This window comes from Balaenoptera musculus, chromosome 8 (assembly GCF_009873245.2).
Source record: "Balaenoptera musculus isolate JJ_BM4_2016_0621 chromosome 8, mBalMus1.pri.v3, whole genome shotgun sequence".
Classification (NCBI taxonomy): domain Eukaryota; kingdom Metazoa; phylum Chordata; class Mammalia; order Artiodactyla; family Balaenopteridae; genus Balaenoptera; species Balaenoptera musculus.
This window is the reverse complement of record NC_045792.1, coordinates 55,341,675-55,363,761: the sequence shown is the minus strand read 5'-3', so window position 1 is coordinate 55,363,761 and position 22,087 is coordinate 55,341,675. Positions and strand designations below refer to the sequence as shown.

General features: G+C 36.6%; 1 protein-coding gene across 3 annotated transcripts in view; it reads left to right on the top strand.

Moving 5' to 3' along the window:
• The window catches only part of UVRAG (UV radiation resistance associated), a 318,745-nt gene that overhangs the window by 153,469 nt on the left and 143,189 nt on the right, over window positions 1–22,087 (top strand). For all 3 annotated transcript variants that reach the window (XM_036860728.1, XM_036860729.1, XM_036860730.1), the window contains one exon: window positions 2,106–2,232. In XM_036860728.1, coding sequence (XP_036716623.1) covers window positions 2,106–2,232 — 127 coding nt within the window. The remainder of the gene's footprint in view (window positions 1–2,105; window positions 2,233–22,087) is intronic.

Here is a 22,087-nt window from a genome sequence, read left to right as displayed (position 1 = left end):
AGAGTTGTTTATAGTATTTTTAATTATTCTTTTAATGTCCATGAGATCAGTTGTGATGGCTCCTCTTTCATTCTTCATATTAGTAATTTCTGTCTTTTCTTGGTTAGCCTGGCTAGAATTTTATCAATCTTACCTTTTCAAAAACACAGCTTTTGGTTTTGTTTACTTTGTGATTTTCTCCATTTAATTTATTATGTTTGGAGTTCACTAACTTCTTGAATCTGTAGATTTATTTCTTTTGCCTAATTTGGGAAGTTTTTAGCCATTATTTACTACAAGTCCTTTTCATTCCTGCCCACTTTCTCCTTTCCTCCTGGTACTTGATGATACAAGTGCTAGATCTTTTGGTATCATTCCACAGATTTCTGAAGCTCTGTTCATTTTTATCTCTATTGTTTAAATTGGGTAGTTTCTATTGTTTTATCTTCCAGATTAAAGATTCTTTTCTCTGTTTCCTACATTCTGCTGTTGAGCTCATTCATTGAGTTTTTTATTTCAGTTCTTTAGGTCTTCACTTTCTTTATTGAGATTTTCTGGGTTTTTTTTGTCAAGATGTTCTATTTTTTGTTTCAAGCATGTTCTTAATTTCTTTTTAAAAATTAACGTTTATTGGAGTATAGTTGATTTACAATGTTGTTTTAGTTTCTACTGTACAGCAAAGTGAATCAGTTATACATTTACATATACATATATCCACTCTTTTTTAGATTATATTCCCATATAGGTTCTTAATTTCTATTGAAGCATTTTTGTGATGGCTACTCTCAGATCGTTGTCAAATAATTGTAACATGTCTGTTTGTCTCAAGTGTTGGCATCTATTGATTATCCTTTTTTATTTACTTTGACATCTTCCTGGTTCTTGGTCTGATGAGTGATTTTTGATTGAAACTTGTACATTTGGGGTATTGTGTTACGAGTCTCTGGATCTTATTTAAACCTTCTATCTTACCTGGCTTCCTCTGACACCTCTGGTAGTGGAAGGAAGAGGCACCATCTCATTACTGCCAGGTTGGGGTGGAAGTCCAAGTTACCCAAGAAGCTTCCATTGACACTCATGTGGCAGAGGAGTGTTTGCGTGTGAGTGTAAGAGGGCTTGTTAGTGCTGACTAGGAATGGGAGTTCCAGCTGCCCACATAGGGAGTAAGGTGGTCTCAATAGCACTGCATAGTAGTGAAAGTTCTGGCTCTCTACTTGGCCTCCTCTGATATTACCCAGCAGGAAGGGAGAAGGTTATCTTGTTACAGCTGTAGTGAGGCTGCAGGCTCCCCCTGTGGTATCCACTGACATTATAGGGGGCTTGGTTAGTTACTGTCTGGAAGGGATGAAAGCACCAGGTCTCTACTTGGCTTTCTCCAAGATCTGTGGAATATTAGAGCACCTATGTTCAGCTTGGTAAGGATGGAAATCTACTTTTTGTTTCTATGGATTTGCTTATTTCGGTAATTTCATATAAATGGAATCTGTGGCCTTTTAAAACTGGCTTTTTTTTAAGTTAGCATAATGTTTTCAAGATTCATCCATGTTGTAGCATATATCAGTCCTTCATTTCTTGTTATTGCCAAATAATATTCCATTGTATATATACCACATTTTATTTATCTGTTCATCAGATGGTGGACATTTGGATTGATTTCATTGTTTGGCTATTATGAATAATGCTGCTGTGAACATTCATATTCACATTTTTGTATGGGCATGTTTTTTATTCTATTGGGTATATACATATGTCTAGAAGTGGAATTGCTGGGTCCTAAGGTAATTCTGTGTTTAACATTTTGAGAACTCCATTTCTTTTTTATTATTAATTTGTGTCTTATTGTACTGTGGTGTTAGGAAAGAGGCCTGATATATTTTATAGTGTGTTTTAGGTTCTTAGAACTGTTCCCAGATTTTAGATTCTATTTCTACTCTGTTCTTTGCTTACATCTGTATTCTTTCCATTAAAATGACAGGTGCTGATAATTAAGTTACTCAAGAGATCTGTAAGTTACATGAGTATTAAAGTGCTTTAAACCAATCACATTTTGAAACATTGTGAGTGCTCAGTTATTCATAGGCATAACTTTTATATTCATAAATTTACCTGTGCTTTTAATTATTTAGAAAAAAGAAAGTGAGTGCCTGCAGTTAAAAATTTTGGTGCTTCGAAATGAACTGGAAAGACAGAAGAAAGCTTTGGGACGGGAGGTGGCATTACTGCATAAGGAACAAATTGCATTACAGGACAAAGGTGAGTAAAAACACCATACAAACAGCCTAGCCTCCACATTCAGTAATTTTCCTTTCTTTTTTTCCATAGGCTCAAATAGTCATCTTTGTATAAATATACTAAAACAATTTTTTAAAGATTTTTGAAGTATTTTGAAGTTAATATGTACAGTATAGTGTATACACACACAGACACACTTCACATTTTCACAATGAACACACTTGCATAAGCAGAATCTCCATCAAGAAACAGAGACACGGACCCCAGAAGCCCAGAAGTTTCATGTTCTCTTCCATTCATGGCATCTCTAGCCAGACTAACTACTACCTTGACTCACTATACCATAGATTGGGTTTGCCTAATTTTGAACTTTATACACATAGAACCATATAATATATACATTTTATGTGCTGGCTTTTGTTCAACATTTTGTTTGTAAGATTCATCCCTACCTGAATGTAATGTAGTCTTAGTTTATCTTTGCTGCCAATAGTATTACACTGAGCGAACATGTATTTATTTATTCTTGCTTTTGGCATTTCATTAATTTCTAGTTGGGGATTAATACAGGCAATGTTTCCGTGAATGGTATAGTACATGTTTCTTAAAGAAGTTTTTTGTTTTTTTGTTTTTTTGTTTTTTTATTTATGGCTGTGTTGGGTCTTCGTTTTTCTGTGAGAGGGCTTTCTCTAGTTGTGGCAAGCGGGGGCCACTCTTCATCACGGTGCGCGGGCCTCTCACTATCACGACCTCTCTTGTTGCGGAGCACAGGTTCCAGACGTGCAGGCTCAGTAATTGTGGCTCACGGGCCCAGTTGCTCTGCTGCATGTGGGATCTTCCCAGACCAGGGCTCGAACCCGTATCCCCTGCATTGGCAGGCAGATTCTCAACCACTGCACCACCAGGGAAGCCCCTTAAAGAAGTTTTTTAATGCATTTCTTTTGGATATAAACCCAGGAGCAGAATTACATAGTCATAGTATATGCACATCTTCAGCTTTAGTAGGTTGTGTCCAAAACTTTTCCAAAGTAGTTGTGCCAATTTACCTCTTCTCCATCCAGCAGTGTATCCTCCATCCTTGTCAGCCTTTGGTACTTTCTGTCTTTTGTATTTTAGCCTTCCTGGTGGGTATGTTGTTAGTGTCTCCTTGCAATTTTAATTTTGATTTCCCTGAAGACTAATGAAGTTGAACACTATTTCGTATGTTTCTTGCTGATTGGGATACATTCCTTTTGAAGCACCTGTTAAAAGTCTTTTGCTGCTCCCCCCACTTCTATTGGTTTGAGTAATATTGTTTTTTGATTATATATTATGGGTATGGTTTCTTTGTTTGAAATATGCATTGAAAATATATTCTCCCATTCTGTGACTTGGTAGTTCACCCTTTTGTGATACCTTTACATGAACACAAGTTCCATTTTATCAGTCTTGTCTTTTCTAGTTAAGGTCTTTTGTGTCTAGTTTAAGAAATATTTGTCTATTTGTCTATTTTAATGTCGTAAAGATCTTCTGTGTTTTCTTTTAAATGCTTTACTCTTGAACTTTTTACATTTATATCTGTAATTCATCAGGAATTGATTTTTTTGTGTATGATGTAAGATAAGAGTCAAGACTCACTTTTTACATATAGATAGTCAGTTGGCCCAGCACCATTTATTGAAATGCACTGCTGTTTCTCTTTTGTCATAAATAAGGTAAACATATACTTGTCTGTTACAAGACCATGTGTTCTGTTTCACTGAACTGTTACTCTATTCTTTTGCCCTTATCTTACTGTTTTAATTTCTCTCATGTTATATTTGGTCTTCCTGTCTGTTAAAGTTCTTCAGCTTAGCTGTTCTTCAAGATCACCTAGGTTATTCTTGTCCTTTTGCATTTTCATATGAACTTCTACACAGGAAAGAAACCTTATTAGGATTTTGATTGGGAATACGTTTGATATATTTACCAACACAATTGGGGTTAATAGACATCTTTACAGTATGGAGTCTTCCAATCCAAGAAAATGGTATATGCCTTTGTTAGATCATTTTTACAAAATCTTATTGAAATAAAGTAGTTGTTAGTAAATGGATGTTTTCCATGATTCACTGAATTTATCAATATTTCTATTTTTGATGTTTTATGATAACTGTTATAACTATCTTTAACTTTTATTTTCTACTTGTTGCTGATATATGGAAATATGAATGATTTTTTAAAAGTGGTATTGATTTTATTATATGTGCAAAGAAATGTTCCCCGGAAGTTTCATAGACAAATTAGCAATTCTAATGTTAGGGTAATGGCCCTGCAGCTGCAGCTCTCACAGTGATTGATGATTTATTTATTTATTATAAGCTAATTATATTTACAATTAAATTCAATTATACTATAATTAAATTGATTCTATTCTAATTATTTTATGACATAAGATAAGAAAATTACAGAAAGTTTTTTAAACAGCTTTATTGAGATTTAATTCATATACCATGCAGTTCATTTTAAAGTGTATAATTCAGTCTTTTTTGGTTTATTTATAGGGTTATACAATGATCACAGTCTAATTGTCCCTCCTAAAAGAAAATTCATACCCATTAAACAGTTGTTCCAAATTTCCCCTTTCATAAATCCTAAGCAACCACTGATTCATTTTCTGTCTCTATAAATTTGTCTTTTCTGGACAATTTATGTAAATGGAATCATGCAATATGTGGTCTTTTGTGACCAACATTTTTCATTTAATGTAACGTTTCAAGGTTCATTCATGTTGTAGCATGTGTCATTACTTCTTTTTTTTTTTAATAAAATTCAATTACATGGATATACTACGTTTTATTTATCCATTCATCAGTTGATGAAAATTTGGATTGTTTCCAGTTTTTGCCTATTATGAGTAATGCTTCTATGAACATTCATATATAAGTTTTTGTAAGGAAGTATGTTTTTATTTCTCTTGAATACGCCTGAGGGTAGAATTGCTAGATCATGTGATAACTGTTTAACTTTTTGAGCAATTGCCAGCTGTTTTTCACAGCAACTGTACCATTTTACTTTCCCACCAGCAATATATGAGGGTCCTAGTTTCTCAATGTCCTCACCAATACATGTTATTTTCTCTCTTTATTAGTGTAGCCTTCCTAATGAGTGTGAAGTGGTATCTCATGGTAGTTTTTTTTTTTTTTTTAATTTTTATTTATTTATTTATTTTGGCTGCATCAGGTCTTAGTTGTGGCACACAGGCTTCTCTCTAGTTGTGGCTCACAGGCTCAGTAGTTGTGGTGTGTGGGGTCTAGAGTGTGCAGGCTTAGTTGCCCCTTGACACATGGGATCTTAGTTCCACAATCAGGGATTGAACCCGCGTCCCCTGCATTGGAAGGTGGGTTCTTAACCACTGGACCACCAGGGAAGTCCCTTGCATGGTAGTTTTGAATCACATTTCCCTAATGGCTAATGTGCTTATTACAGTTGATTTTTGTATAATAATTTTACAGGCAAACCTAATTTTATTGCACTTCACTTTATTGCACTTTGCAGATAATTGCTTTTTTTTTTTTTTTTTAAACTGAAGGTTTGTGACACTCCTGTGTTAAGCAAGTTTATTGGTACCATTTTTACAGTAGCTTTTGCTCCCTTCATGTCTCTATGTTACATTTTGGTAATTCTTGGAATACTTCAAACTTTCACATTATTATTGTATTTGTTATGGTGATCTGTGATCAGTGATCTTTGATGTACAATTGTACTTGTTTTGGGGCACCACGAATCATGCCCATATAAGACAACTTAATCGATAAACGTTATGTGTGTTCTGACTGTTGCAGTAACTAGCCATTCCCCTGTCTCTCTCCCTCTTCTGGGGCCTCCCTATTCCCTGAGCCACAATAATTTCGAAATTAGTTTAGTTAATAACCCTACAGTGATCTCTAAGTGTTCAAGTGAAAGGAAGTGTCATACATCTCTCACTTTAAATCAAAAGGTACAAATGATGAAGGAAAACATTTTGAAAGCCAAGATAGGCTGAAAGCTAGGCTCTTGAGCCAAGCAGCCAAGTTGTAAATGCAAAGAAAAGTTCCTGAAGGAAATTAAAAGTGCTACTCCATTGAGTACATGGATGATAAAAAAGTGAAATAGCTGTATTGCTGATATGGAGAAAGTTTTAGAGGTCTGGAGAGAAGATCAAATCAGCCACAACATTCCCTTAAGCCAAAGCCTAATCCAGAGCAAGGCCCTAACTCTCTTCAATTCTATGAAGGCTGAGAGAGGTGAAGAAGCTGCAGAAGAGAAGTTGGAAGCTAGCAGAGACTAGTCCATGAGGTTTAAGGGAAGAGGCGTTCTCAGTAATATAGAAGTGCAAGGTGAAGCAGCAGGTGCTGATGTAGAAGCTGCAGCAGGTTATCTAGAAGATCTAGCTAGATAATGAATGAAGGTGGTTACACTAAACAACAGAGTTGCAGTGAAGACAAAACAGCCATATACTGGAAGAAGATGCCATCTAAGATGTTCATAGCTAAAGAAGAGAAGTCAGTGCCTGGCTTCAAAGCTTCAAAGGACAGGCTGACTCTCTTGTTAGGGGCTAATGCAGCTGGTGACTTTAAGTCGAAGCCAGTGCTCATTTACCGTTCTCAAAATCCTAGGACCCTTAAGAATTATGCTAAATGTACTCTGCCTGTGCTCTATAAATGGAAAAAGAAAGCCTGGATAGCAGCACACACCTCTGTTTACAGCATAGTTTACTGAATTTTTTTTTTTAATTTATTAATTGTTGGCTGTGTTGGGTCTTCGTTTCTGTGCAAGGGTTTTCTCTAGTTGCGGCGAGCGGGGGCCACTCTTCATCGCGGTGCGCGGGCCTCTCACTGTCGCGGCCTCTCTTGTTGCGGAGCACAAACTCCAGACGCACAGGCTCAGTAATTGTGGCTCACGGGCCCAGTTGCTCCGCGGCATGTGGGATCTTCCCAGACCAGGGCTCGAACCCGTGTCCCCTGCATTAGCAGGCAGATTCTCAACCACTGCACCACCAGGGAAGCCCTACCGAATATTTTATGCCCACTGTTGAGACCTACGGCTTAGGAGAAAAGATTTCTTTCAAAATATCACTGCTCATTGATAGTGTACCTGGTCACCCAAGAGCTCTGCAGATTTGGTGGAAATAGTAAGAGAACTAGAATTAGAAGTGGAGCCTGAAGATGTGATTGAAATGCTACAAGCTCATGGTAAACTTAAACAGATAAGGAGTTACTTCTTACAGATAAGCAAAGAAAGCTTGAGATGGAAACTACTCCTGGTGAAGATGCTGTGAAGATTGTTGAAACAACAAAGGATTTAGAATATTAAATAAACTTAGTTGATAAAGCAGCAGGGTTTGAGGTAAGATTGACTCCAGTTTTGAAAGGAGTTCTACTGTGGGTAAAATGCTAACAAACAGCAAGCACTGCATGCTGCAGAGAAATTGTGAAAGGAAGAGTCAATCTATGTGGCAGACTTTATTGCTGTCTTGTTTTAAGAAATTGGCCATAGCCACTCCAACCTTCAGCACCCACCACCCTGATCAATTAGCAGTCATCAACATCAAGGCAAGACCCTCTACCAGCAAAAAGATTATGACTCTCCAAAGGCTCAGATGATGGTTAACTTTTTTTTAGTAACGAAGTATATTTTCATTAAGGTATGCACCTTGTTTTTTTAGACATAATGCTATTACACACTTAATAGACTACAGAATAGTGCAAACGTAACTTTTATGTGTACTAGAAAACCAAAAAAATCATGTGACTTGCTTTATTACAATATTTGCTTTATTGTGGTGGTCTGGAACCTGTGAGATCTACGAGTTATGTGTGTATATCCAAGGAACTTATTAATTCTGATTGTTGTTAGATTCTTTTGAATTTTATGTGTACAGTCAGTTCACCTGCAAATAATGGCATTTTAATTTATTTCCTAATATTAGTGCCTTAAGGGACTTCCCTGGCAGTCCAGTGGTTAAGACTCCACACTTCCACTGCAGAGGGGCGGGTTCAATTCCTGGTCGGGGAATTAAGATCCCACATGCTACACAGCCAAAAAAAAAAGAGAAAAATTAATGCCTTAAATTTTTTTTTCTTGCCTGATTGCACTGTCTAGTACATCCATTATAATATTAAATAGAAGAGGTGACAGTGGATATCTTTGTCTCATTTCTAGTCTCAGGGAGGAAGCTTTCAGTGTTTCACCATTAAGTATGGTGTTTTATTATAAGCTTTTTTGTGGTTTTTATTTTGTGGTTTACATTTTTAACATCATTTCCTCATTTTGTCATTTTGTGTTACTATTTTTTAATGAATTTTTAAGAGTTCAGTATGTGAGCATTCATTTCTTTGTCTTTTTATCTTTCTAAAAATCTATTCACTTGAGGTATAATTTATATACAATAATATTAATCAATTTAATAAGTTTAACTAATGTATTCAGACAAGTAACTGCCACCATGGTGAATGAAAGACATTCCCATCACACTAAAAATTTCCCCTTTCCTCTTTGTAGTTAATTCATTCCCCTCCCTTTTGACCACTGGCAACTACTGATCTGCTTTCTGACATCATTTGCCTTTTATAGAATTTTATATAAATGGAATCATATAATATATACTCTTTATATTTGGCTCTTTTTCACTTAGCATAATGATTTTGGGATTTATTGATGTGGTTGCATGTGTCAGGAATGAATTTCTTTTTATTGTTGAGTAGTATTCCACTGTGTGTTTGTGGAATACACACACACAATTTGTTTATACATTTATCTATATACTAGATTTGTTTCCTGTCTTGAGTTATTATGAACAAAGTTGCTGTAAATATTTGAGTTGAAGCCCTTGTGTGGGCATATTCTCTTGGTTAAATAACTAGGGGTGGGGGCTTCCTTGGTGGCGCAGTGGTTGAGAATCTGCCTGCTAATGCAGGGGACATGGGTTCGAGCCCTGGTCTGGGAAGATCCCACATGCCGCGGAGCAACTAGGCCCATGAGCCACAACTACTGAGCCTGTGTGTCTGGAGCCTGTGCTCCGCAACAAGAGAGGCCGCGATAGTGAAGAGGCCTGCGCACCGTGATGAAGAGTGGCCCCCGCTTGCCGCAACTAGAGGAAGCCCTCGCACAGAAACGAAGACCCAACACAGCCAAAAATAAAAAATATAAAAATAAATAAATAAATAAAAGATTACTATAAAAAATCCATTAAAAAAAGTAACGAGGGGTGGGCTTGCTGAATGTATATAGTAAGAGTGTGTTTAACTTTGTAAAACTGTTAGGCTGTTTGGCATTCCCACTAGCAATGCATGAGAGTTCCATTTACTTCATATCCAAACATTTTTCATTTTAGCCATCCTAGTGGATGTATGGTTGTTTCTCATTGTGGTTTTAATTTGTATTTCTCTGGTAACGAATGAGGTTGAACATGTTTTCCTGTGCCTATCTGTTATCTGTATCTTTTCTCTGGTGAAATGTTTAGATCTTTTTTGGCTACTTTTTAAAATTTTTTCCCTTTGGGAGTGTTCGAGAATATCTTTTTATTGATGTCTAAGAGTTCTTTTTTTTTTTTTTTTTTTTTTTTTAAAGACTATTCTTTTTTATTTATTTATTTATTTATTTATTTATTTATTTATTTATTTATTTATTTATGACTGTGTTGAGTCTTCGTTTCTGTGCGAGGGCTTTCTCTAGTTGCGGCAAGTGGGGACCACTCTTCATCGCGGTGCGCGGGCCTCTCACCATCGCGGCCTCTCTTGTTGCGGAGCACAGGCTCCAGACGCGCAGGCTCAGCAATTGTGGCTCACGGGCCCAGTTGCTCCGTGGCATGTGGGATCTTCCCAGAGCAGGGCTCGAACCCGTGTCCCCTGCATTGGCAGGCAGATTCTCAACCACTGCACCACCAGGGAAGCCCTCTAAGAGTTCTTTATATACTCTAGGTACATGTCATTTATCAGATACATGTTTTACATATTTTTCTCCTTAATAATGTCTTTTGAGTTTATTCATCATTTCTTTTTAGATAAACTTTGTCTTGTAGAAATCTTTGCTTAACTCAAGGACACTTAAGATTTTCTCTGGTTTTCTTCCAGAATTTTTATCATTTTAGTTATTAGATTTATGTCTGTCATTTATTTGGGGTTAACTTTTGTGTATGGTGTGAAGAGAAGAGTCTCCTGAACACTGCTGGAACTCTTATTTGTCTACCCGCTCTGCATTGTGGCCTAGAAACAGTCCCCACCCAGTAAGCTGGAGGAGTATAGGGCTCACCTTGTTTGTTTCCCTTTTCTCAGAAACCACTGTCCTGGGCTGCCTATTATCCAGTGTCTGAAACTGTTGTTGTGTATAATTTTGTATGATTTTTTAGTTGTTTACAGTGGGAGGGTAAATCTGATGTATGTTATTCCATCATTCAGAAATAAAAGTCTTTTTCCTGTGCTTTCTCACCTCTGTGCTTGTTATGAGAATATGCTTTTCCCATCTCTACTTGGTTCAGTTATTTTCCTTCTTCAAAGACATACTTAAATATGAGCTCTCTTTCGAGGCTTTTTTCTCCCTCATCCAGAGATTTCTTGCTCCTCCTGTGACCCCATCGTATTTTTTTAAAAATATTTTATTGGGCTTCCCTGGTGGCACAGTGGTTGAGAGTCTGCCTGCCAATGCAGGGGACACGGGTTCGAGCCCTGGTCTGGGAAGATCCCACATGCCGCGGAGCAACTAGGCCCGTGAGCCACAGCTACTGAGCCTGTGCGTCTGGAGCCTGTGCTCCGCCACAAAAGAGGCCACGACAGTGAGAGGCCCGCGCACCGCGATGAAGAGTGGCCCCTGCTCACCGCAACTAGAGGAAGCCCTCGCATAGAAAACGAAGACCCAACGCAGTCAAAAATAAATAAACAAATAAATTTTTTAAATTAATTAATTAATTAATTAATTAATTAATGCATACTTTGCCGGGTCTTAGTTGCGTCACATGGGATCTGTAGTTGCGGCATGCATGTGGGATCTAGTTCCCCAATCAGGGATCGAACCCAGGCCCCCTGCATTGGGAGTGCAGAATCTTACCCACTGGACCACCAGGGAAGTCCCCCCCCATAGTATTTTTGATGTTGCTTATTTTACTAATTAGTTGGTTTGGACTTTGAGGGCAGAAACTTTACATTTTTATGTTAGTATCCTTCTTAGTGCCCAGCGTAGTGCCTTACGTGGCACCCAGAGAGCATGAGCACAGAGTGAGGCTCTGAGGGGCTCTCTTCTAGGTAATGTGCATTACATACAGTGCATGAATCTTTTATCCTTAGTTCATCTGCAGTGCATCCTTTTTTGGCTTCCTGTTTGTTTTCAGTGTATTTCAGACAGTTGAGATTGATAGATAAATGACATGTAATGGCAAACAGAAAATCAGTTGTGTTGGGAGTGTATTTGGAATGTGAATAAAGTAGGCCATAGTTAACAAGTTTTAAATTTTTATACTGTATGAAATACAGGTTAGACTCAAAGAATAATTTTACTTCATTTCAGTAATTTTAGAAAAATATAGTTTAAATTTAAAGGGATAGGTTTTGATTCAGAGTGCTTTGATGCATGCCTGGCTTCATTATTTGCCAGCTGTGTAACCTTGTCCAATTACTTGGCTTCATCTCTAAGATAAAGTTAATAATAGTACTTATGACTATGCTGATATCCTGCTGAGTTTTAACAGGCTCCTAAGTTCTGCTCATGTTGCTGGTCTGTGGAGCACACTTTGTGTAGCAAGGATGTGTATGATGATCAGATGAGTTGTAAAATTTAAATGATCTTATAAAAATAGGAACAAAATGCTTTCTGTCTTATTCCTATATCACACCTTGTTGAATTTCTGTACTGTTTAAAACAAAGTCCTTCCTGACTGAAGATGGCCTCCTATGATCCACCTCAATCTGAATGCTTTAGCCATACTCACGTTCTTTTAGAACTTTTAGAAACTTAAATTTGCTTTAGTCTGTCTCACTTGCATTTAGGCCTCTGTTAATTGGCGCTTTCTCCAGGAAATCTTCACTGTCTCTCTCCCCTTTCGTGTGTTTCCATAGCACCTGTGCTTTTCCATTATAGCACTGTAATTGTTAGTTTGTTTCTTCCTCTAGACTGTAACATCCCTGAGGGTCGGGATAGTGCCTGGGGCATAGTAAGCATTCAATAAATATTTGTTGAAGGAATGAATCATAGTCTAATGTTACGGGCATCACTACTAAAGGACAAAGACTTCTGTAGCTTCTAGCTTAGTATTCATTTGGGAAAACTGATATTCTCATGAGAAATACTGTAGAAAAAGTGTATATTCTTTGGCAGTGATTGTCAGAACTATTCGCGTTCCAATACAGATTGCATATTAACGTTTATACCTGAGAGTCTGGGATAATGCCATTTAAAATCATGACATTATGAGCAAAGTCCATTTCCATAGAGTCTCTGTTAGAATGACTCCAAATAAATAGATAGCTGTTGTGTACATATAAGATCTATTTTAAGAGGTCTCATCTTCTGTGAAAAGACACATTTCTTTGGTGCTTTGGAAGTACCATCAACTTTTATAATACTCAGATTGCCTGCTACCTGTAGCATGTATGCCTACATACCTTTTTCAAGACCATACGTTTTTAAAATGAAAACACTATAGGATTTTAGAGGGATTAGGGACTTTTGCCTTCTTCTAATAAGAGAAGCAAAAATAATAATAGCTACAGTATTTCAGTTACCATACTTATAGGTATGATATGAGTTATTTAATTACCACAGTAACTTTATTAGGTGTAGGTACTATTATTATTTACATTTACAGTTGAGGAAACTCTAGGTCACAGTCAGAGACAGTAAATACCTTACTGAAGTTCACACAACTAATGACAGGTGATGTGGTTAAAATCTTTCTATTGATTCCAAAACTCAATCACAATATGATACCACCTTTTTTTATCAGTAGTGTGATGTGTAAAGTCCATGGAATGTATATTATTAAGGCATATAGTAAAAAGATAGGGAGATATAGTTCTTCAGTTGTGTTCCCAGTTGTGTTTTTCCCTCTTATACTGATAGAGGGAAGTCCCAAGAAGTCTATCACCAGCCTTGAAACAGGTGAACTTCTAAACAGTGACTTCTATCCCATTTAAAAGACTGAGGTATAATAATAATTGCTCATATTTGTAGAATGCTTATTAGTGCCAGGCAGTGTCATGTGTTTTCTATTCTTCATCTCATTTTGTTCTTACTAATTGTCCTATGAATTAAAGGTATTGTTATTATCTCCCTAGTAATAAAGATATCATATATTATTATCCAATTTATAGATGAGGAAACTGAGTTTCAGAGGCCCAAAGCCACATAGCAAGTTATGACAGAGCCTGTGTTCAAAGTTACTGATACCAAACAGTGCTGCAAAGGAAGATTATAGGATTTTGTAAATACCCATTTTAATTCTGACAGTCAAGTCAGAATTAGTCAGCACATTCTTGTATCTCCACTTTATCATGGACAGAAAGGCTGGTAATGCTCAACTTAAATATGTATTTGCCAGAATGAGTCAGAATTGTTGGCTTTTAACACTGACTTTGTACTTCAGGAGCTTTCATCCCACTTTTATATATGTTTTTTGAGATGAGTATTATTTTATATTTCTCTGAACTCTTAGAATCATGGGCGGGTTAGGATCTAATGTTGGCACTTTGGGCTCAAATCTAAGCAGGAGAAAGAGTGCTGCTATTGGCTGTACTTTTCTGCCATTGGGAATCTCTATATACTGTGGTGGTAAGATCTGACGGGTTGGAAAGAAGGGTTGGCTAGATACAGATAACCATATTTCAGTACCAGTAGATCCTAATCTACTTGTTAGGGACCCCTGTTCTTTATAGTGATTCTGCTGGGTTACCAGGGACTCATTCTTATCTATTAAAAGTTCATTTGTGTTGAACATCATTCTTGTATACTTACATGAATGTACTATTTAATGAATCTTGAGCCAAGTTAAAATATTTTAGAAGCACTTGAGTCACTGGTATTGGTAACATGAAGGGGAAAAGTGTATTTGTCACTGCGTTTGCAGCTTTGATTTAGTGTGTTTGCTAGCCAATAGTGAAATGATTTGCTAATAAAAATATTACTAGTGGCTTCTTACATATCATGACTTCTCTTTGACACTTGGTGCTTATCTACATACTTGGTTCTCAGCCCAAAAGCTCAGTTAAGATACAGTCAGTAATATATGACATTTTGTCTTTGCTACTGATTTTTCTGAGTGACCATAAAGGAGCTAATTAACTTCTGAATCTTTTTATACATCTGTGTAGTAAGGATAGCAGCTCATAGCAGTGCCATAGGGATTAATTTGTGTAAACATTTGGAAGAAACTAGTACCTATTATATATTTTATATTTTTGTTCATGAGAATTCATTGCGGCTGAATGATTTATCACAAAGAGGCAAAAAGATAATTTCTATCCATGTCTCTGACTTGCTGGGTGGCCACATAACTCTGAGGGGCCTCGTTACTCCATACCTGTAAGTTTCCCCTTCCCGTTCCTGGAAAGCAGTGGTTCTCAACTCATGGTCTACAGCAACTTCCAGCTGGGTCACGGGCTGATCTTTTCAGCATTAATGTTTATTTATGTATATATTTTCATTTCCGGCAGATAAATTAGTTATGATGTTCAATTAAAAAAACAGATTTCCCCTCATTAGTGTCTCAAGCCGAATAACCTTCACATTAACTAATTATATATTGGTTTACAGGGTCTTTTGCTCTAACTCAACCCCCAAATCTTTGAAATGAGAAGCAGCACTCTATAATTAATTTGCTTGAAATTTGGTTTAGAAAATCGTATGAAACATTGGTCTTAAGGAAATGTGTTTAGTAGAACTGAAACACATTTAAACATGTTGATAAAATTTAAGAACTCTTCAGTGGTGCCTGGGGAGTGATGTTAACTTTATAAAAGCAGAGTTCCCTAATCTTTGTAGGAAGGAACTACTTTTTAATCCAGTTAGTTTCTTGATATTAATGATAACATATATGTAGTACTTTATAGTTAGAAAGTGCTTGCACAAAGATGATCATATTTGATCCTTAAAGTATCTCTGAAGCTAAGTATGGCAAGTATTGTTGCCTTCATTTTATATATGAGATGCTGAGAAGGTAAGTGACTTAGCGAGGTACAAACAGACAGGAGCAGAGCTGGAATGTAGATCCAGACCTTTTGTCTCCAAATTCTTTGCTTTTCTCACTATTCCATACTATTTAAAACCTTGCAAAATCTGAATCCTACATAAATCCTATGAAGCAGGTAATTTTTATTGAAATCCTGTAGCATGCCAGATCTTTTTTCACTTGCGGTATTATCATTTAATTCTTAAAATGGTACTAAGAGATAATAATTATTACTCCCTTTTTCCAAATGAGGAAAACGGGCTTAGAGACATTTTTCAAGGTTGCATAGATAAGTAACAGATCCAGATTCTGATTTAGATTTATTTCATTCCAAAGCCTGTCTTGTTTCTAACTAAACATAATATCATTGTTGCTTTCTCTGGTATATGTCTAACAGATAAACTGACTGATAGTTTGCTAGTTTTCCATTTTACCTATGGACTTAGATGGAGAACTTTGCTCTGCTATATTCGTTTTTATTACAAGATGAGTAAAGTGAATTTTCTCCAAAGATTTCTTTGATTTGGTTGTATCTTAATTAAGAGATCTAGATTAAAGATCTGTCAGTCTCTCAGTTTGTCCTTAGGCAAATCATCCAACTTTTGGGGCCAATTTTCTTTTCACAGACAAACCAAACAAAATTTTGAATTACATAGTCAAGATTTCTTATAGCTCTGAGATTCTAGTTATCTTAGGAGATAGGATTGACAGAAAGGATAGGGATCTCTTCACCTTTTTTGGTGAATCTCTTTATTTTTTGAAGTTTTATGCTAATGATAAATTTCCCAGCAATGAAAGAAGAAAAGAAAAAAAAAGAAGAAGATTCTCTGCCCCAAGTGTGTCTATAGATGCCATTTGTTAACTGGAAAGCCTCCATTTGGTGGGAATGATCTATTGGAATTCTCTAATCAGCCATACTCAACTCCTGTTTTACAGAGTCTTTGATCTGTTTTGGTAAGCAAGGGCAAAAACTCATTCTGTAAGTGACATTGTGTGTAGAAGAGGTCAGAAGTGTCAGATTTCATTGCTCAGATCTGGGAGAGAAATTCCTCTTGGTAATTTCAGTGAATAAAAAGTTTTGATCCTTTATTGCCACAATAAGAAATTATTTATATGAAGTTTCCATCAATTATGATAATTTTTGTCATTTTGCAATAAATTTGAGTAATTAAGGTGAAATATATATATATATATATATATATATATATATATGGTTTGTTCTATTTAATTAGCTTCTGCTTGGTCAGTAAATTATTATGCTTATTTGGCCTGAATCTCAGATAATAGAAGAATCACACAATATATTTAAATCGGTGCTTTAGCTTCCATCAAAAGGTTATAGATTTCTGTTTGAACTTACAAAGACATTATTAAGCATTGTGTAACAATTTTCTCCTCATAGGTTATAAGATCACAAGTTGAAAAATTAGTTCTCACAAACTTTATAATTCAAGATATATTTATTACACATGACGGCAAAATTTAAATTTTATTCGTCTGTAAACGTGCTCTGATTTTCCTGTAGCCATCTGACAGAAATTCCTAAACAAATTTCCTTCAAAATTAATATCTGCCTTTCAAAACTTTGGGGACCTGAGGACAATTTTTCCCTGGGATTTATTAAAGTTTCTTTACTTTCAGTTGTTGGCCTGTATGCAGCTCGTGAAAGGCAGTAAAAGACAGACAGACAACTTGGTGGTGGGACGGGCAAAGGTAGTTTCTAAGTAAACCTCAGATTTTCTTTTCAGAATGATTCATTTTCCATATATTTGTAATGATTTATTTCAGTAATATCTTAATTGGATTGTAAGAAAGTCAAACTGTCATATTTTAATCTCCCCCCCTTGCCATGGAAAGTATAGATGTGTAGAAATAAGCCACCGGACAGAATTTTATTTTGGTTTGTCATCATTTTTTCTCTACTTATTACCCAAAAGCATTGGGAGTAGCATTTACAAAAAATACATTTACAATTAGATGTTTTAACACAGAAGTAAAAGGAGATCGTAAGGCATGTAAAGGATGTGGGAAAGGCATTGATGTGTGTATGTACACGCGTGCCTTTGTCAGTTCATTTATTCATCATTTATGGAGCAGACAAAAGGAACCAGGCATTGTGTAAGATGTTAGAAACAGAATGACAGATGTGATGGTTATATGACAGAAATACATGGAGAGTACCATAGGAACACAGAAGATGAGCATCTGAAAATCAGAACACCATGTAAAGGAGGTGACACTTGAGCTGAGTCTAGAAGAATATGTAGTAGATAGCTAGGGAGAGAAGGTGCGACTTTCCAGGTAGAGAGAACAGTTATACAGAGACATGGAAGTAGAGTAGAGAATTTCAGGTAATTCCAGTAAAGCCTCAGCTAACCTTTGAGTAAAGGTCCATAGGAGAGGCTAGAGAGGTAAATAACAACCTAATCATAAAGGAAGTTATGTCAAAAAGTTTGGAGATCTATTGAAATAACTTAAGCAAATTTCTCAAAGACAAAAAGTAGATACAACTGTGTTGATGACTATAATATAGAATGGAGATTAGACGTATGTTTTAGAAAATTCTCTTTGAAGAGTTAAGCATAGAGAATTGTCATGACAGAAGTTATTACAGTAATCTAAGCTGTACATAATTAAAATCTAAACAGTTTGGAAATGTAAAGGGAGGAGGGAGTGTGTGGGTTCAAGAGATATTTAATGATGGACTCTACTGTTAATGGTTTAGTGGATTGGAGGAGAGAAGGAGAGAGAAAGATTTAGATAGTTTCCGATTTCTGGTTTGGACAACTGGCCAGCTAATTAACCATTCATCGGAACAAATACTGGAGGAGTAGCAGATGTTGGGGGAAAGGGGGAAAGGGGAAGAATCAAGACTTCCAATTTTGGATAATTACCTAATGGGTAAGATAGTAAACAAGAAACCAACAAATAAAGTAAATGTCAGATTGTGAGAAGGACTAGAAACAAGCTGTGGTGATAGAAGTTAACTATGGGAGACCATGTTTACAAAGATTGCTCAGAAAAGGATGGCTTGAGGAGCTCAGTCTTGCAAGATAAGAATTGCTGGGGTACCAACAATGGGAACAGCACGTGAAAAGGCTTGGACATAGGAAGTGCCTGTATTGTAGGATAGAAAGGACGCCACTGTAGCTGGAACATAATTTGTTAGGAAGAGAGTAGCAGCATGACATGAGGTTGGAGAAGAAGGAATTCAAAGTGTAAGGGAAGATATTTGCCTTATCCATTGAACAGCAGGAGAAGGCTAAGAAAATGGCATGGAGGCTGCTGAGTTTCATATTAGGTTGTAGGTAGGATTATGAAGAAATCCTTCTATTATTTCAAGGCTTATGAGGTAAGGTAATTAATATATTGGATTTAGGGGAGGTTTAAGGATTGGGGGGAATGTATGGAGTAGTCATCTCCAAGAATGAGAAAGCAGACTAAGGAGGAAATTGTAATAGGATTATTGGATGTTGTGCCTATTTGTGCTTTGTGGTTGTTATTTTTAAGGTAAAATCAGTCAGGCTGGTTGTGTACTTTTCTCTCTCTACTTGGAGCTTCATGGGGGCAGGTTGAGAAAATGCAAATATTCAGTAAAAGTGAAATTATCCCCATTTTACAGATGAGGAAAATGAAGTTCAGAGAAGTTAACACTTGTTTAGAGCCGTGAAAGTAAAATTTAACCCAGATCTTTCTGATTCCTAAGTCCATGGGCTTTCCAGTATAGTATACTTCCTCCCATAGGATCTGCCTGTTGTTTTTAAGCATTAAATTAGCTCTGACCTTCTTAGCTGTCAAGCCAATTGTGTAGAGTTATGAAAGGTATCAATGCTTCCCTTTGCCTGTTACAAGGAAGTATGTCAGTTCTTTAGGGAGAAAAAAATCTTCTCTTGGCACCAAATTCCAAGAGGAATTTAGCATGCAGTTTCTTATGTGCTAGATATTAGATATCCTAATGAAATACAGCCAATTGCAAATTTTTGCAAAAGTTACAGCAAGAAATATCTATTAACCCTTGAGAACGGGAGCATTGTAAATCATAGTACAGAAAAGGCATTTCTGTGGGGAGAAAAACTAAAATAGTCGAAGTATATTGCTTTTTGGTCATCTGCCTTGATGTAGAAAGCTCAGAAGAATGACAATTTATTGGTTTTAACTGTAATTTTGACAGGAGCTGGCCACTGGCCAGTCTGAGACCAAACTCTCGGTGAGAGGGAGCCTAAAGAGTCTGTGTTTTGTTTAGTTGATTGAAACAAGATTCATATTCTTTAGCTATTCAATTTATAGGAGACAGCATTGACATTTGGTTATTAAAATTAAAGTGCCTGACTTGAGTTCTTGCTGAACAGAGGGGCCATGGTGTATGCATGGATAGGGCCAAGGGTTTCAGAAAGCAGTTTCGAAGTATGGTAAACCAAGCCATGTACTTGCTTTCTCTCCCTCTCAATGACTCATTGATATGATGATAAAGATACATGCATACAAAATAAGTCCTTGGTGATTGTGAAAATAAAAGAGGGTGCCATTGGAATAGCAAAGATTTTTGACATAGTTCTCAAAGACACAAAGTAGATAGAATTGTATTGATGAATAAACTAGAGCAGAGGAAAACTGCAACCTGGAATACAGTGGAAAAGGCTGAAGTGGGAGTTTCTGGTAGAGCTCTCAGATGCCTCAACTTGCAATTCCCAAGTATCGAAATCAGGAATGATGGAGCAATAATTAGGGTAACTGGGCCTACTGGCCCATTTTCTTTCCTTTGTGAATTTGGGGTAACTTCCTATAACATTTGCTCCAACTGCTTTCTAAACATAATGGTTTCCTGACCTGGTTAGGTTCCGTGGTATGAGATTTTGGCATAGAAAGAGCAAAGCCTGACTGTGGAATTTTACAACCAACCCAGAGAGAAGACATGAAAGGCAGCTCTACTTAGGAGTGAAATACCCTGAAGTAACATAATCCCACAGTAAACTTCACCTTATTTGATAGAGATTTAAAGTAAAGGTACTGCCTTCTCCCAGCATATATACCTTGAAGGAACGCTAATTGTCAGCAGGAACTGCCCACTTACGCTGAGCTGCCATTCAGGGGTGAAGCCTTTTATGTAAATAAATCTTTATAGCTTCAAAGGAAACCTGCATTATTACCTATGCTAACCAATCTAATCACTTATTCGTGGATTTAAAGGGAAAACCAAGGGTCATCAGATATTTGAGGAAAACACTATGAATTAGACCAGGTTGAACAAACAGAATCGCTGACCTAAAAGAAACAGAAAATACAAAGAACAGAGAAGAGCTTTAAAAAAACTTAAATTAATATCCTCAGATTTGACTTCCAGCCTCTGTCTGGGATGTAGAAAGGTGGAAGGAGCATCACTTCCACACTAACAACAAGAGAAAGCTGGATAATGTACAAAATTATAACTTTTCTTGAATCTATCCAAGTACTAAGATTTCAAGGCAACCAGTCCCTAGGGGAGAGAAAGTATCACTGAGAAAGCCCTACCCAGGGACACAGAGTATGGCCTGGTTTAACCAGGACAACAGAGGAACTCCCTGCCTTCCTCCCCAGCCAGGCTAGAAAGCACAGAATAACAAGTCACTGTAGGTGGAGAGGCAAGAGCATGGTGAGACACCCTTACTTAGGTGCTGGTTCACAGGGAAAACGTAAATCTGGGAATAGTATAGTGTCATTGAGAAAAAGCCTCTGTCAGACCATCCTCACCATTACCACCAATGCCACCACCACCCCCAAAAGGGAAAAATTAGAGGAAATTTGAAGAATGTGATACACTGAAGGTAATCATGGCAGCAGTGGAACCCAAATCCAGCTCGGTTCCTGATTGTATTGACTCATTCCTCCAAATTAACAGAAGAATAAGCATGTCTTTTTCTTTCTCTGTTGCCCTGCAAATGATGTTCAATATTAAATCAAAATTTTTGAGACCAAAAAAAAAAAAAAAAGCAAAACCAAACCAAACCAAAAAACCATCACTACCATTACCAACACCACCACCACCAACAAAAGGTTGACAGGAGAAGAAATTAACAGAAAAAGACTTCAGAGATGACTTAGATGTTGGGACTGTCAGAGTATTTAAAATAACTATGGTTAATATGCCTCAGAATTTTGTGGAAAGGTGGATAACGTACAATAACAGATGGTAAATTTCAGCTGAGAGGTGGTGGAAACTGTAAGAAACAGTCTAATGGATAGACTATAAACCAAAAACACAGTAATGAGATGAAGAATGCCTTTGACAGACTCATTGGTAGATTCAACACAACTGAGGAAAGAATCATTGAACTTGAAGATAGGTCAACAGAAATTACCCAAACTGAAGTGCAAAGAGACTCTTTCACATAAAACTAAGTTATTTCATTATCAGCTGTCTTATACTTCAAGAAATAATAAAGGAAATTCTTCAGCAGGAGAAACATGATACCATACAGAAACTTAGCTCTACACACAAAAATTGAGAGCTCCAGAAATGGTTGAAAGGAAGATATTATAAAGAAATTTTTTTCTTATTTTTAAATGCTCTAAAAGACTATTGATTTTCTAATGCAAAAATAACAATGTTTTGGAGTTGGTAACATGCATAAAGTAAAATTTATGAAGTATTTTAAGAGTGGGGAAGGGAAGAGTTGGGAGTGTACTGTTGTCAGGATTTTATACTCTACATGAGGTGGTATAATTTTATTTGAAAGTAAACTGTTA